Source organism: Sinocyclocheilus rhinocerous, unplaced genomic scaffold (genome assembly GCF_001515625.1).
Source record: "Sinocyclocheilus rhinocerous isolate Xijiao unplaced genomic scaffold, SAMN03320098_v1.1 scaffold1818, whole genome shotgun sequence".
In the NCBI taxonomy this organism is placed as follows: domain Eukaryota; kingdom Metazoa; phylum Chordata; class Actinopteri; order Cypriniformes; family Cyprinidae; genus Sinocyclocheilus; species Sinocyclocheilus rhinocerous.
In genome coordinates this window covers 203,953-220,595 of record NW_015631052.1, presented here as the reverse complement: position 1 = coordinate 220,595, position 16,643 = coordinate 203,953, and the positions used below count along the sequence as shown (strand labels likewise).

The window sequence follows — 16,643 nt, the reverse complement described above, 5'->3', positions numbered from 1 at the left end:
ACACAACTGACATGTTCCCAAGTCCAGAAACGTAGCAAGGAGATCTGTAAAATAATCCATGTGACATCAGTGGTTCAACCGCAGATCTCAGATATCCTTGCTACGTTTCTGGACTTGGGAGCATTTCAGTTGCGTTGCTGTCTTTAAGGGATAGTTCACTCAAAAATGAAATGTTGCTGTTCATTTACTCACCCTCAGGCCATCTAGGATATAGGTGACTTTTTTTCTTGATTAGAACAGCAAAGAAGATTTTTAGCTGAAACCGTTGTCCTTGGAGATTCATACAATGCAAGTCAGCAGCTGCCCGTTTTTGAGAATAAGAAAAGCATATCAGGTGACACAAAATTAATACCCGTGGCTCCTGATGATATTTTGAGGTCTTATGAAGCGAAATGATCAGTCTGTGCAAGAAACTGAACATTATATAAAACATTATTACCTGTAATCCAGAGCCTCAGGCAAACAGGGAAATCTGATTATTTTACACAAACTGTTTTTTGGACAGTTTGTTTCAGACTCAGATAAATTATTTATCAGTTTGTTTACATAATCACACAATGACGTAATGGCACGCACTTATATTATTAAAGCAAACAATAATGATTTGAAACGTAAATGTTTTACATGTCTAGAGCATATAAAGTGACTAAAATAGTCTTCATCAGCTCATCTTTTTATTTAAACTATGAGAAACCATAAAAACTTTCATTTCACCCATTCATTCAATTACACGGTTCATGCACGTAGAACTGTTTCAGACACTTCAGTCCAATTTGGTGAACTGGTATATCTAGTTCACTAAAAAGAACTCGTTCAAAATAATTTGTTCATGAACCAGACACACCTCTGGACCGTTTGCCTGAGGCTCTTGGTTACAGGTAATAATGTTGTAAATAATCTTCAGTTTCTTCCACATACTGATCATTTCGCTTCTTAAGACCTCAATATATTATCAGGATCCATGGGTATTAATTTTGTGTTAATATTCTTTTTTTTTTTATTCTAAAAACCCGGCAGCTGCTGCCTTGCATTTTATGAATTACCAAGGACCACAGTTTTAAGTCAGCTAAAAATCTTTGGGTGAATTATACCTTTAATATTAAATTAGGTCCAATATGTGCTATGCCAATTTGTCATATAACTTTATTATATTAACACTGTTGTAATAGAATGTTGTAAATTCGTTATGCTTTAATTACCCATATTTTAGCATGTTGTTACAGGAAACAAATGAAATCATACAAATTAATTCAAATGAGCCAATTCACCAAAATGTAAAATAGTGTGTTGGATAAACGCAACCACCGGGAGAAAGGCAAGAAAGTGGAGGCAAAGGAGATTGTTTGATTTTAAATTATTTATTTGGATGCATGTTGTAGCCCTGTAGTATAAATAAATGTTTTTTTTTCTTCACTGGTGGAGAAAATTAAGACCAAATTGATTTTTTTTAACCTTGCAAAATGAGAAATTATAATTTCATTATTATTTGTTGTCATATGTAATTTGTAACTCACACCATCATCATCTCCACAGACAGAAGAATCTCCAAAGACAGACAAATCTAAGACAGAGGAATCTCCAAAGACAGATGAATCGCCACAAACAGAGAGATCATCAAAGAGAGATGAATCATCACAGACTTCTCTAAAGCCAGGTAAAAAAATATCTTAGTAAACCAGTGTACGAGAAGAAAAGCGAAAGTGATGAAAGTGATGAAAGTGAGGAAAATACGACGTCGAGAGGACACACAGAGAAAGCCTACTACAGAAAGATGACAGAAATTAAAGTATAAAGTCATTGCTATGGAAACAATACACCGTCTTGTCTTATACCATTAGTGTAAACTGTAAAGTTTTGTCCTGTCTACTCTGGATACAAACGGCACAATGCATCGTGTCAAAACCACATAGAATCCATTGTAATCAATTATTATTTTCAGCATCTCATATGAGGACATGAACACTCAAACTTCATCTCCAGAGCTGCTCTGAGAGTCACTTCACCAGGTTTTCACTGCTTCATTTGAGAAAAACTACCGTCAAATACACACTGAAAGATCATCACGAAAACCCAGCTAACCCTAGTACATGACTGTTATGTAACCACAATGCATGGGCAAATGTGTCATTGGACAAGTGTGTTCATGTTCATTTTTTTAAATAATCTGAACCCGAAAATAAAACTCAAATTTAATACTTTTCAGTGGTAATAATAAGTGCTTTTGGTAACACTTCATTTTAAGGTGTCTTTGTTACACGTTACATGTACTTACTATTATAATAACAATTAATTATGCATAATTACATGCAAGTAACCCTAAGCCAAACCCTAATCCAAAACCGAACCATAATATAGTAAATACATGTAGTTATTTAATATTACTCAGTACTTAATTGCACATGTATAATTGCACTGTAACAAGGACACCTTAAAATAAAGTGTAACTGTGCTTTTTTCTCTTTTTCAGATTCACCAGAAAACACAGAAGGGTGTAACAAGAAACATCATCCCTGAAGATTCTGAATCAAATTATTCAAAGGTTAGTTTTAGCCAAAATTTTTAGAGACATATGGGTTTAGCCTGTTTTATTTTGATGCAATTTCTCTCAGAACATTTTAAACCTCAGTAGCCAACAGCAAGTGTTATCAAAGACAAAGACAATGGGCTCAGTTGACACATACATGTGTATTTGACAATTCAAGCAAGGTGGGCAGCACAGGAGAACTAAATTGGGTACTTGCATGCTGACAGATGGCTTTCTGTGATTTGGGTGTGGCCTACAGCATAAGCCATAGAAAAAATTCCACATGAAATCAAAATTGATAAATAATAAAATATTACTCCAGTAAAAGTATTAAGTACTCATTTTCAATTATTCTTGAGTAAAAGTAAAAAGTATTTGATTTTTAAAGAGCAGGTCATATGGTATTTTAAAGTGTCCTAATATTGTGTTGGAGTCCCCTACAACAGGTTTAAATGTATCTAAGGTCAGAAAACATTGTACTTTTATCAGAATATACATTTATACATAGAGTCATTTGTCAATGATTTTGAAACGGTTCGTTCGAAGCAGTTCATTCTGTAAACCCCTCCCTTCCATAAGCCTACTCTGCTCTGATTGGTCAGCTGGCCAAGCCTGTTGTGATTAGTCTTTCCGTATACAATGCAAGCAAATCGTGCCCACAGCTAAAGTTTAGCTGCTAGACTGTAAACACTTCACAAAACAATAATGGTGGATATGTTAGCCAAGTGCTAACTTGACTAACTGATGAAACAATACAGTTTGTAAACCAAAATATGTCTAAATGTGTCTTAACTTTTAATTAGAATGCAGAACAGCTGTATCACAGACGCACCAGCCTAACTAACTCGCTCGTCCAAAATACTCCGACCAAAAACTGAGAGAGATGACCAAAAACACATGTGAGCTGATGCTGTTTGTTTACAATGGAGAGTGAGGATGCGTGTGTTTTAGTGTTTGTCAAAATGGTACTTACCTGTGCTTATCCTGGATGCTGTAACCAATTAAAAAAATTAGGATTACGCTCATGTGCGCAATCTCATTCAGGAAGATTGACATTTCACAGATTTTCGACATCTGATCCAGATCAACTCCACCCAGTCTCAAGGGCCCTCAGTCTCACCAAGGCTTGTGGTTGTGCCGCTGCGCTGCTTCCTGCATCTCTCGGTTCTTGTTCAGAGTATTCTGGTTCGAACAAGTAGGGCTGTGCATAAAAAAATCCCATGTCATCCTCTTTCACATCGAACTCATCAGCCATTGTAATTTGTATGAGCTTTAGACATTGGTACTGCTAGTGAAGGTCTGCACACAAGTCTTCACTCTCTATGGTAAGCAAACAGCTTCAGCTTACATGTGAATATGCACCCACACATATGCCATTATGCGCCAGTCGTGAACACATGCACTGAGAACAGTTTGCCCAGGCTGTGGATCAATGGTAATAATGTTGCAAAAAAAATTCAGTTTCTTGCACAGACTGATCATTTCGCTTCATAAGACCTCAGTGTATCGTCAGGAGCCACGGGTATTAATTTGGTCTTTTTTTTTTTTGACAATTTTTTTTTCTTTTGTAATGTTGTGGCACCAGATAGTTTGAGATCCTGAAACTGTGACCAGCAATATTAAGTCCCTCTCAAGTTGTCAAATATCATTATTGAATTTTAATTAACAACAACAACAACAAAATATTTTTTTACAATTCATATCAACCAGTTATTGATCTGCTGCTGTAATGCTTGTTATGCTTAAGTGTAAAGAACTTATTTATTTGTTTATTTAGTTATGAATTTTTTAATGAAACTCTGACGCAATCAGTTTGCAAATGGCTTTTCTGATTTATATTTAACAATGAATAAAACAAATCTAGCATTATTTTATTTTCTATACAACAGGGAGAAACTAAGGATGATGGACCAGCAGGAGTCAGTCTAGATCAACACATACAGGAAAAGACTGGGAGAGAAAAAATAGAGCAACTATTTCAAAGACTTCATCTCGACAAGAACAAAAATAAACAGAAAATTATAGAAGTTCTTCAGTTTACGGCTCATTCATTAAAGTCCCATATGTCTTGTGCTGAGAAGAAGCTGGTTTGGAGTTTCATACAAAAACTACTGATGATGAACTACAGAGCAAAATACAATAATGTTAAAGATACCAATGAACAACATCACATGCAACAAAGAGACATTGAATCATCTGAAGACAAAAGTGATAATCTGAAAGAAATGTCTTTGTCTAATAAAGGAACAAGTCATTCTGAGCGAATCCACCCGATGGATATTCAGATGGCTGTGTTTCATTGTGCTGATGGTTTCCTGAAGCAGCTAATGGTGACTAAACTGTCCCACTGTCAGTACGCTCTGCCTTTGCTTGTTCCTGATCCATTCACACGACAGATTGAGTTTCCTCTCTGGACATTCGGACAAATCAACAAGAGCTGGAAGATGAGAAACAACAGCAATGAAACGATCAGTCAAACCCAGCCGATCTACAAGGCAGAAACTCCAATGGTGTTTTTCTTCAGGTTTGGCTCTGTGTCTTCATCCAAGTCTCAGCTGATGAACAGTTTGATCAATGAGAAACACAACACGTTCTTCCACAGGAACTGCCCAGGCAGCAGCAGCACCAGAGTCCTGATGGATGGAGTGGTGGAGATCGCCTGGTTCTGTCCCTCTGGAACATATGATGATAAATTCACTGACTGTGTTGCGTTCTGTAATCTACACGGTGATGCAGGAGACCATGAGAAACAGCTGCAGATCCTCACTGAAATGGCCTCAGTCAATGTTGTTCTTCTACCTGAACTTCACAGAAATGACAGACATGCAGCAAAGATCCAAAGCCTGTTCAGAAACAGAAAGCCCCTCATTTGTCTTCTTACTGAGGATGAATCTACTGTAACTGAGATGAATAATGGAAAATTAAAAATTGGTTTGAAATACAGAAGTCAGGCAGATGTATCTGAAGAACTCAGAAGAGCTATAAATGAGTGTCTCTCAGAATCATCTTTCACTTTCAGACTCGAAGATGTGTCCAGACACTCAGACATCAGAGTAGATGAGGAAGATGATGATGACTGCAGGAGAGGAAGAGCAGCAGCACAGCAGATGATGAGTTTACTGGAGAAGAAAGATCTGACAGAAATCAAAGAATCATTTCTGCCTCATCAGGGGAAACTGTGGCATCAGTGGAGTCAGAAGAACAAGGAACTACATCGACCTCGAGCATATGAGACAGAAACGGACATAAGCAGAAAACATATAGAACTAAAGAAAATCCGTGAACAACAGCATATATCTAAAATCAGCGAGTTTATGAAGTTTTTTATTAAAGAAATGAATTCAGAAGCTGCAAATAAGGTGTATTTCTTCAAGTGGCTCAGAATCCTCCTGGATGAACGTAGATCAGCTGATCTTTCTGCTCTACATCACAAGTGGTCAGCAGTTGTAAAATCGAAAGAGAATCATGATGAATCTGAACAACTCATAGCAGAACAAACAGAACTTGAGAAGATATCTGAGGAGCTTCAAGCTGCAACCTTTGGTGTGGAGCACATCATGAGGGAGATCGGTCAGATCTATGAATCATGTTCATCTGTGAAGAAAAACAAGAAAGACCTGCAGTTTCCCTTCTCTTCTCTCTCGAGTCTTGCAGCAGAGATGATGATCTCTGGATTTCCACTGGAGCTGATGGATGGAGATGCTGCTCATGTTCCTCTGATCTGGATCTCTGCTGTTCTAGATGAACTCATCCAGAAACTAGGAGACCAGAGAGTCTTTGTGCTGTCAGTTTTAGGGATTCAGAGCTCTGGGAAATCCACCATGCTGAATGCCATGTTTAGACTGCAGTTTGCCGTCAGTGCTGGCAGAACAACCAGAGGAGCTTTCATGCAGCTGGTCAGAGTCTCAGACGAGATGAAAACACAGATGAACTTTGACTATATTCTGGTTGTTAATAATGAGGGTCTTCGTGCTCTAGAACATGCTGGAAAATCAATAAGAGATCATGACAATGAATTGGCCACATTTGTTGTTGGTCTTGCAAATCTGACCTTGATCAATATATTTGGAGAAAACCCATCTGAGATGCAGGACATTCTTCAGATTGTTGTTCAGGCCTTCATGAGGATGAAGAAGGTCAGACTGAATCCCAGTTGTGTGTTTGTGCATCAGAACATTTCAGAGAAAAACATGTCACAGCTGGAGAGAAAAACATGGAGGGGAGGAGACGACTGCAAGAGACACTGAATGAGATGACAAAACTCGCTGCTAAGGAGGAAGTTTATGATGCAGGATGTTTCAGTGATGTCATTAGATTTGATGTTCAGAATGATGTGAAGTATTTTGCTCAGCTCTGGGAGGGCAGCCCACCAATGGCACCACCAAACCCAAACTACTGTGAAAACATTCAAGAACTAAAGAAATCCATTCTTTCTCATGCCGCAAAATCACATGGAATGACACTGAAAGGCTTAAAAGATCGTACTAAATATCTCTGGGAGGCTTTACTGAATGAAAAATTTGTCTTCACATTCAGGAATTCTCTGGAGATTTCAGCCTACAGGAAACTGGAGACCGAATACAGCAAGTGGACCTGGAGTCTTCGCAGTGCCATGATGGAGACTAAGAACAAACTATACAACAAAATAGAAAATGAAGCAAGTTATGAGGAAACTGATGTTCGAAGAGAACTGAAGATGACAAGTGAGGATGTGAAAAAATCAATGTCTGAATTATTTGAGAAAGACAAAGATAAAGTTTTACTAATCCACTTGAAACCATCATTTGACATTAAAATCAAAGAACTTCAGGGAAACATTGTAAGAGAAACAAAGAAGAAGTTAAATGAGGCTCATGTAAACACTCTCTATGAAAAGAGCAAAGAGCTTGCCTTAAAACTCAAAGACAAAGAAATAAAAAAGAAACAATGAAGAAAGAGTTTGATTTGTTTTGGAAACAGTATCTGAATATGATCATCACGGACACTCCTGCAATTTAAGACATTGACATAATGAGAGATGTGAGAAAGATCCTCAATGATGCCTATGGAAGTGCTCCTGTAGATCACTGGAGGGATATTTTCTCTGTGCCAAGTTATTCAGATTATGTGCAGTTGAAGAAATCCAGTGGATTAACAGGAGCTTTTACAAATGCCTTCAGATCAGCTAAAGTGAAGTTGGGTTCCATTCTATCTCAAGAGGATGAACCCCAAATAAAATCATTAGTTACAGACATTTTGCAGATAACAGAAAAAAATATTCAGATGTTAAACATTTCAAAGATGGGCTACAACATCAGCTACATTCAAAAACTTGCAAATTACATCATGGTGAGAGTAACTGAACATCAGAAAAGACCAGTAAAATATGCATTCAAGAAAGAATTCTTCAGGGATTTGGTTCTTTCCATCTGTAAGAGAATAAACGAGAAGATCACTGATCAGCACAGACTGTTCAGAGACAGAAATGCTCCTGTCATATACGTTGAGAAAAAGAGAGAAGAGTACTATAGTATTTTCCAGAAATACTGTCATGGAGCAACATCAGCTGCCATTTTTGGCAAGAACATCTGTCAGAAACTTAAAGAGCCCATCGAGCAGAGTGTCTACAAGAAGACAGCCAGAGATTTAGCAGCTGAAATGAGAACAGAATGTGCATCACTGAATGGAAACAGATCAAATCTGGAGAAGCACATCCTGGAAACACTGGCAGAAGAAGAGGATTTGGAGAAATACATTGACTACTTTAATAATCCCAGAGATCACTTCAAGAGTTTCATCAGAGATGAAGTCAGTATATACATCACTGATCAGTTCAGTGTCAGTGTTTTACCCAAGATGAAGGAGAACATTGAACTCCTGCAGCAGAAGATCATGAAAGCAGCACATGAATCTACTGAACACGTTCAAGTCAACAGTGGAGATGTTGGTTTGTGGTTGAAGAGTTTCTCACAGCAGCTCTCAGATGAGCTGATCTTCTCTGAAAAAGACCTCAGTGGAGTCAAACATGATGATGCTGATGTTGATTTTAAATTCCTAGAAGATGTGATTAGAAAAGAACTTAGTGCCATAACATCTGACATCAGCAACACTCATACATATAATACAAAACTGGATGTCAAGTTCAGACCAGATGAGCTTCTGATTGATCACCTCTGTCAGTGCTGTTGGGTTCAGTGTCCGTTCTGTGGAGCCACCTGCACCAACACCAGAGAAAACCATGATGGAGATCACAGTGTTCCTTTCCACAGACTCATTGGAATTAATGGAAACCGTTGCTTTCTATCACAGAATTTCTGTGTTGATATTTGCACAAATTTAGTGGCAAGTGATAAAGACTTTCTTACATTAGGTGGATTGTTTCCATATAAAGAATACAGAAAAGCAGGAGGAGTTTATGCAAAGTGGAGCATCACTCCTGACTGCTTTGAGCTGCCATACTGGAAGTGGTTCGTTTGCAGATTTCAGAAAGATCTGGGAAATCACTACAAGAAAAAATGTGTGGGAAACGGCGAGATTCCAGATCAGTGGAAAAAGCTCAGAAAACAGGATGCTATTGAGAGTTTGGATAAATACTTTAAAAAAATGTAAAGTAACAGAGCAGAATAAAACCAATTTTAAGCCACTTACTTGCAGAGCACGGTATAAAGTATTAACATGTAGTTCCTGAATGATTTAACTGGGTGTATTCCATATATTCTTCAGTTGCTTGTTAATTCCCTTTCCCTGTTGTGTCTGTCTTGAACTTTTATGTATAACTTCATGTAATTCTTTACCCATTTTAATGAATTTTACTATCTGCTTCATAATTTTACCAGATCCTCGGTCTGAATTTAATATATTGCATATTGTAAATTATTTGCATTCTACAGCCTGTAATTCTCTTCTGAGCTCATTCCTTTCGTGTTCATAACTGGGACAAAATAACAACACAATAACAACAACTGTTTCTTTTTCCTGGCATAATTTACATAATCCTGTATCATGTTTTCCTGTGATATTAAGTGTAGAATTTTTTTTAGAAGTTTTTTTTATTCATCTTAATCTGGTTAAAATGAGCTGATCTTCTCTACTTATTTATGTATGATTTTATTTTGTCTTACACTGTTTTTTATATTGTAAAATTGGAACTCCAGCCCATTTCCTGTTCATGTTTTGTAAGCCTTTTTTAGTTCCTTTGTTGGTTGGTTCCCCTTGATTGCCTGCCCAGGTGTTTCTTGTTGTTTTGTTACCCTTGTTAGCCCTGTCGTTATATATATGATGATATAACTCATTTATATTGATAAAAAAAAAAATCCCTACAAGAACAAACATTAATCAACATGATATTACATGGCCAAAGCCTTCCAGGTTGTAATTATTTTTGTCCAGACTTCCAGAATTAATAATTAGTGAAAGTCACTGGATATGATGAAGACATTTCACAGCTGCACCAGCGGTGTTTAGTAACGTGCATAATTATTAGTCTCATACATGGTTCAATTAATAATGAGTGGCGCTTTTGTTCAGATGCATGAATTGTAAATGTTTAAATGGTATGGAAATAAGACTTTTCCCCCAGTGACACGGATGTGGACTCAGGTGTTTGCATTAGGGGAGTGTTCCTAGAATTATGAACAGGTGATTTTGACATCAAGTCATCTAGACTGCTAACTGATCCTTCTAACAAATCAGACCACTCCTATTTCACAAAAAGTATTTTTCTTTTACTGTTTCCTTTCCCTTAAATGCATTTAAATACGTTGCTTATTTAACCCCTCCCCCCTTCCACATCAACCTCACCGTTGCCGGATGAGTCGTTGCTCGGGTGGGTTGTGGACGCATAAAAACCAAATAGCTTCTTCACTCAACTGAGCCAACAAAATAACCTGCAAAGTACCTCAAATCCCACTCCCAACGTGCTATCCTCTCTCTCCGGTGGCGGCCAAGCCACTTTTTTTGACACTCAAAAAAAAATAAAAAATAATAATAATAATATTTATCTAACGCCTGTAATTTTTAAAGTTCATCTGCCGTTTAACTGATTTAACAAACTTTGCATTCGAACATAAACAAGCACAGCAAGTACTCTCTCGTATAATGCTGAGTCCCACAAAGTCATGCCATAAACACTCAAAATAGAAATAAAACAGTGAATTCACAAAAGGATTTTATCCGAGGAAAGACGGAGGAAGACGATCTGTCTCTCTTCTTGACAACTCTGCTTCATCTGATTCTGTTTCCCTCAATGACAAATTAACCAACCAATAAGAATCCTCCTTTCAGTATGGGAGGCGGGATCATAGCTTTTACAGCCAATCAGATATACATGTCTTTACTCAACAATATTTTATAACTTTCTAAAAAAGGGTCCACCCTTTTAAAGAGACAGTAACATGCAAACACAATCCCATTTATTAAATCAGGTATAAAAAGATAGTAATTAACTTGATTTGACCAGGGTTGCACTCTTCTTAAATTCTAATGTCTTTGTGAGAGGGAGTGATTAGCTATATCTGAACAGTAGGAATTGCATTGAGCAAAGTAGCCAATCACAGACATTTCTGTCAATCAGAGATGTTACAGTTGCTCTGAATCCTTTCATTATAATAATAATACAAAAGCATGATGTACGTAAGAGATTTGTTGTGCAGTGTTGTCAGCTTCATTGATTCAGTTTCATTATCAGAGTTTTCGCTCAGTCAGTATGGTGGCGCTGAGCTTCCGTGAATATAACGGTATATAATGCAATATGATGCTTTTTGTATATAATATAGTATATAATATACATTTGTCATGCTGCTAACTGCACATTGCAAAGTTTCTGGATTGACAACAACCTTATATTAAATTGTAGATTAAATCTGAAACGGCGATGATTGACAATGATAACCACAGAAACGGACAGGACAAAAAATCTGATAGTATGTCAAAACAGATCTGTGCATTAAGTCTTGGAGTGTAAATGCAAACTAATAGCCTCTGCCAGATGTTCTATGTAATGTGTCGCTTTTTATAGGAAGATTGCACTTTTTTGTATAATTCAATAATAGTAATTCAATAATAGTTAAATAATAAAATACATAAAATTTTGATTGTATCACTTGTCTTGGAGCACTGAGAATTGCTGTTTGTGTTGTTTTATTTGTTTATGCTTGAAAACAAGCATCACATTTGTTATTGCAGAGTTTCATTAAGTGTTCTTAATAAAATTGTTTTTAATTCAGTAATCTTATGATGCTGCTTATTTGTCATTATTTGTCATATGTTATCGATTTAGTATCGATTGTACACTCTAAAAAATGCTGGGTTAAAAATAACCCAGCGCTGGGTTAAAAAGGGACAAACCCAGCTATTGGGTTGTTTTGACCCAGCAACCCAACCGCTGGGTCAAAACAACCCAATAGCTGGGTTTGTCCCTTTTTAACCCAGCGCTGGGTTATATTTAACCCAGCATTTTTTAGAGTGTATTCTAATATTGTACCGAAGCCAAAACTGTGATATGGAGCCATCACCCCCTTTATCTTTTTGGCCATATAAATATCAGCATCTGTACTAAATCGCATGTTTTTGCTCATTTGGGACTCTGAATAAAACTGGGCTGTTTTCTCTTCTTCCATATTCTCACTATATCATACAATATGAACCATAAAAACCTTAAAACTCAAATATGTTACTCAACAAAAATCTCATATGCACTTTATTTTTATTTTTTTAATTTGGTCTAAAGGTTCAATAAACTGTTCCAAAAAAAATCAGACTATTATTTCATGTCAGTCTTTACAGGGTTAAACGTTATTGTCATCTGAAACATGACGCTAATCATAATCATTCATTTCTGTTATGTATAGACTCATAGGGGAGCACCGATTCATTCTGCATCACACAGCAATGTTTGTCACTGAATACGTAATGAATGATGTCCGTCTGCCGGGTATTTCTGGACTGAGTCTTGCTCATGAATCAACAGCTTGTGTGTGTGTTTGGAGTAGGTCCTCCTCCAGCCTGTGTCTCTGGCAGAAAGTCTGAAGGATTCTGCACTCAAATAAATCTTCCATTGAACTTCAAGACGTCAATGTGAGCATCACAGAAAATCCATGTCACATATTCATGACAACAGTTAGACAGTTTACAATGTAAAACTACAAATGCACACACACAATTAAAGCACTGAATATACAGCATACAAATCATCAATATTTTGTCTTCTTTTTTACTGAGATATATTGTTAGATTTAAATAATAAAATGTTGATAATAAAATGAGAAAAATACACTTCAATTCAAGATATAGCCTCAGATAATAAAAAAAAAGTCTATCAATTTTTCTGTTTTTTAAGTAAATTTGATCCTTTTGGTTTAATTAGTGTAATTTTGGTGTAATTCGTCACGTTAACGTGTTTTACTGTTTCACAAATGTTTTCAAAATTACATCAGTTTTAGCATTTCAAACCCAACAAACTTGTGCTTGAAAATGTGTGCTTGTGCTGACTTGATGTTTTGTTTTACAGTCTGGTGACATGCACACATTTCAAGAGTGATTTAAGCAACCAGGTATGTTTTGTGGTGAATGTGAGTGCGAATGACAGTGAAGTTCATTGGTCTGATGATCAGCACCACGGACAGAGACTCAACAATGCTTCAGTGGAAGTATGAAAACCAACAACAGCTCACTGGTGCTTCTGCTTGTGTGCAAAACCCACAAATATAGCTAATAAAAACAGGCAAATTATAACCAAGCATCCAAAACTAGAGGTTTAAATCTGTTTTCGGACTGTTAGCACATTGTTTCGAAGCATAAACCTAAATGAATTTTAAAGTATTTGCCAGCAAGACTAAATACTCACAATATATATTTTTAAAACAACTTTGAAATATCAGTTGCAGTTTTGCTTTACATTTTTGAAGCATTTTTTTATTGGAAAACAAGGTGCAAATACTGATTAAGTGTAGCTTTTCTATACACAAATAACCTATTATAGTTATCATCTTCTATATCTCACAACATACTGTAACACAAATACAGTGAGTCAATACAGACCGACTGCTGTGAGTCAATCATGGCATACTGATGAGTCTGTCTTTGATGATGTCACCATATGAGGATGCTAAATACCATCTCAAAAGTTTAATGTTCAGAACAGAATAGCTGACATGTTTTCAAAGCTCTTACATCTGTTTCTATATCGGAAGGCCCCACGGGACCCGGATTTGTTCAGTTGGATGTTTTAGAGAAGAGCAGATGCTCCACACACCATCTGTTATTGAAGCAATGTATGTCCTAAATCTTATTCTTTATCCAAACAAATATTGGCACTGTAAATATATATATAGTGTACTATTAATATAGTACATATGAATTAATATTTGATTAATTCACCCTCACCTTCAATGTCCTCACCCTTAAGCCATCCAAGATGTAGATGAGTTTGTTTCTTCATCAGATTTGGAGAAATGTAGCATTTTATCACTTGCTCAGCAATGGATCCTCTGCAGTGAATGGGTGCCGTCAGAATGAGATTCCAAACAGCTGATAAAAACTTATAAGAAACGAATCCATCATTAATACATTTTTAACTCCAGACATATAGTCCTCTATCCATAATGTTGCTTTCTCCAGTGAAAGAGTCGTCTCGTCTGAATCAGGAGAGAAATATGCACAGATTAAGCACTGTTTACAAGTCCAAAACAGATCTAAATAAATCTGTGGGTGGATTTTGATGTGAGAGGACAACAGGGGATTAACTTTTTCATTGGAGGAAGCATTATTATGGATTATTATGGACTCATATTTTAACCAGAAGAAACAGTTTTAAGTTATTTAAAAAAAAAAAACATCTTGATGGATTTGATGGATAAAAACCCACAGTTTTTCTCTTCACAAGGGACTCTCATTCTGACGGCACCCATTCACTGCAGAGGATCCATTGCTGAGCAAGTGACGTAATGCTACATTTCTCCAAATCTGATGAAGAAACAAACTCATCTACATCTTGGATGGCCTGAGGGTGAGAACATTTGCAGCAAATATTCATTTCTGGGAGAACTATTCCTTTAAAACAAACATATTCTTCATATGCTCTACACAATTCACATGCTGCTAAAATTGTGAGGGTAGCATGTTAGCATGCTATTGTGACATTCTCTGCATGTGTGACAGAAATCTGTTGCTGTGTAGTCATCCAGTGTGTTGTAAACAGCATCTGGGAGCGCTGCTGTCTGGGATCAGTCAGATCGGGCCTGTCAGACTGATCCCAGCGCAGCGTTTGTCCGGTTTTCCTGTACGGATGAGTGATGTCTCCAGTGCTAGAGAACACTGTTGATGTGACCATATGTTATGTAAAAACAGCGAGATCATGACCTAATCCTCCGCTGCTCAATATTACGCAATGATCCAGTAGTGCCATTCTCATCGGAGTGTCACAATGAAAATACGAAGAGATTTAGCACAGAATCAGACCTTTTCTTTTTCTGTCATTTTACTCTTTCCATGTCATGCTCTACTGTGTGATCAGGAGCTCATCAGGCAAAAGCAACAGGAATCTAGTTCCTGTCCTGATCAAAGTCATTGTGTGTAAATCATGTCAGAGATAAATCCATCAGTGAATGTGTCAATGGGGGGCAAATCAATTGACCGCATTCTACATCTGAATGTCTGTGGGAGGGAAATATGACGGTTAACCCTGTGCATAACCCTGTGTTTTTTTTTTTATAATCATGAGTTTTATAGCTATAATGTTGGTCATTTATTTAAAAAAAAAAACTACATAGACTTCTGAATAATATTTTGGCATATATATATATATATATATATATATGCCAAAATATTATTCAGAAGTCTATGTAGTTTTTTTTTTTAAATAAATGACCAACATTATAGCTATAAAACTCATGATTATAAAAAAAAAAACACAGGGTTATGCACAGGGTTAACCGTCATATTTCCCTCCCACAGACATTCAGATGTAGAATGCGGTCAATTGATTTGCCCCCCATTGACACATTCACTGATGGATTTATCTCTGACATGATTTACACACAATGACTTTGATCAGGACAGGAACTAGATTCCTGTTGCTTTTGCCTGATGAGCTCCTGATCACACAGTAGAGCATGACATGGAAAGAGTAAAATGACAGAAAAAGAAAAGGTCTGATTCTGTGCTAAATCTCTTCGTATTTTCATTGTGACACTCCGATGAGAATGGCACTACTGGATCATTGCGTAATATTGAGCAGCGGAGGATTAGGTCATGATCTCGCTGTTTTTACATAACATATGGTCACATCAACAGTGTTCTCTAGCACTGGAGACATCACTCATCCGTACAGGAAAACCGGACAAACGCTGCGCTGGGATCAGTCTGACAGGCCCGATCTGACTGATCCCAGACAGCAGCGCTCCCAGATGCTGTTTACAACACACTGGATGACTACACAGCAACAGATTTCTGTCACACATGCAGAGAATGTCACAATAGCATGCTAACATGCTACCCTCACAATTTTAGCAGCATGTGAATTGTGTAGAGCATATGAAGAATATGTTTGTTTTAAAGGAATAGTTCTCCCAGAAATGAATATTTGCTGCAAATGTTCTCACCCTCAGGCCATCCAAGATGTAGATGAGTTTGTTTCTTCATCAGATTTGGAGAAATGTAGCATTACGTCACTTGCTCAGCAATGGATCCTCTGCAGTGAATGGGTGCCGTCAGAATGAGAGTCCAAACAGCTGATAAAAACATCACAATAATCCACAAGTAATCCACACCACTCCAGTCCATCAGTTAATGTCTTGTGAAGAGAAAAGCTGTGTGTTTGTAAGAAACAAATTCATCAAGACGTTTTTAACTTTAAACCGACTAAAATATGAGTCTATAATACATAATATTGCTTTCTGACGTCAAAAAGTCATCTTGTCTGAATCAGGAGAGAAATCTGCACAGATCAAGCACCGTTTACAAGCCAAAACAGTCCAAAACAGTTCTAAAGAAATATGTGGATGGATTTTGATGTGAGAGACAACAAGGGGTGGACTTTATCACTGGAGGAAGTGCTATTATGGATTATAGACTCATATTTTAGCCAGAAGTAATGGTTTGTATTTAAAAACCTCTTAATGATATATATATATATATATATATA

General features: G+C 36.9%; 1 protein-coding gene across 1 annotated transcript; it reads left to right on the top strand.

Moving 5' to 3' along the window:
• Positions 1-4,572: 4,572 nt before the first annotated feature.
• LOC107741359 (interferon-induced very large GTPase 1-like) lies at positions 4,573-9,154 on the top strand. Its single transcript, XM_016554068.1, is given in 3 exon segments — positions 4,573-6,714; positions 6,717-7,373; positions 8,045-9,154. Coding segments are annotated over 3 exon segments (3,852 nt in total). The 5' UTR covers positions 4,573-4,587; the 3' UTR covers positions 9,113-9,154.
• Positions 9,155-16,643: the final 7,489 nt, after the last annotated feature.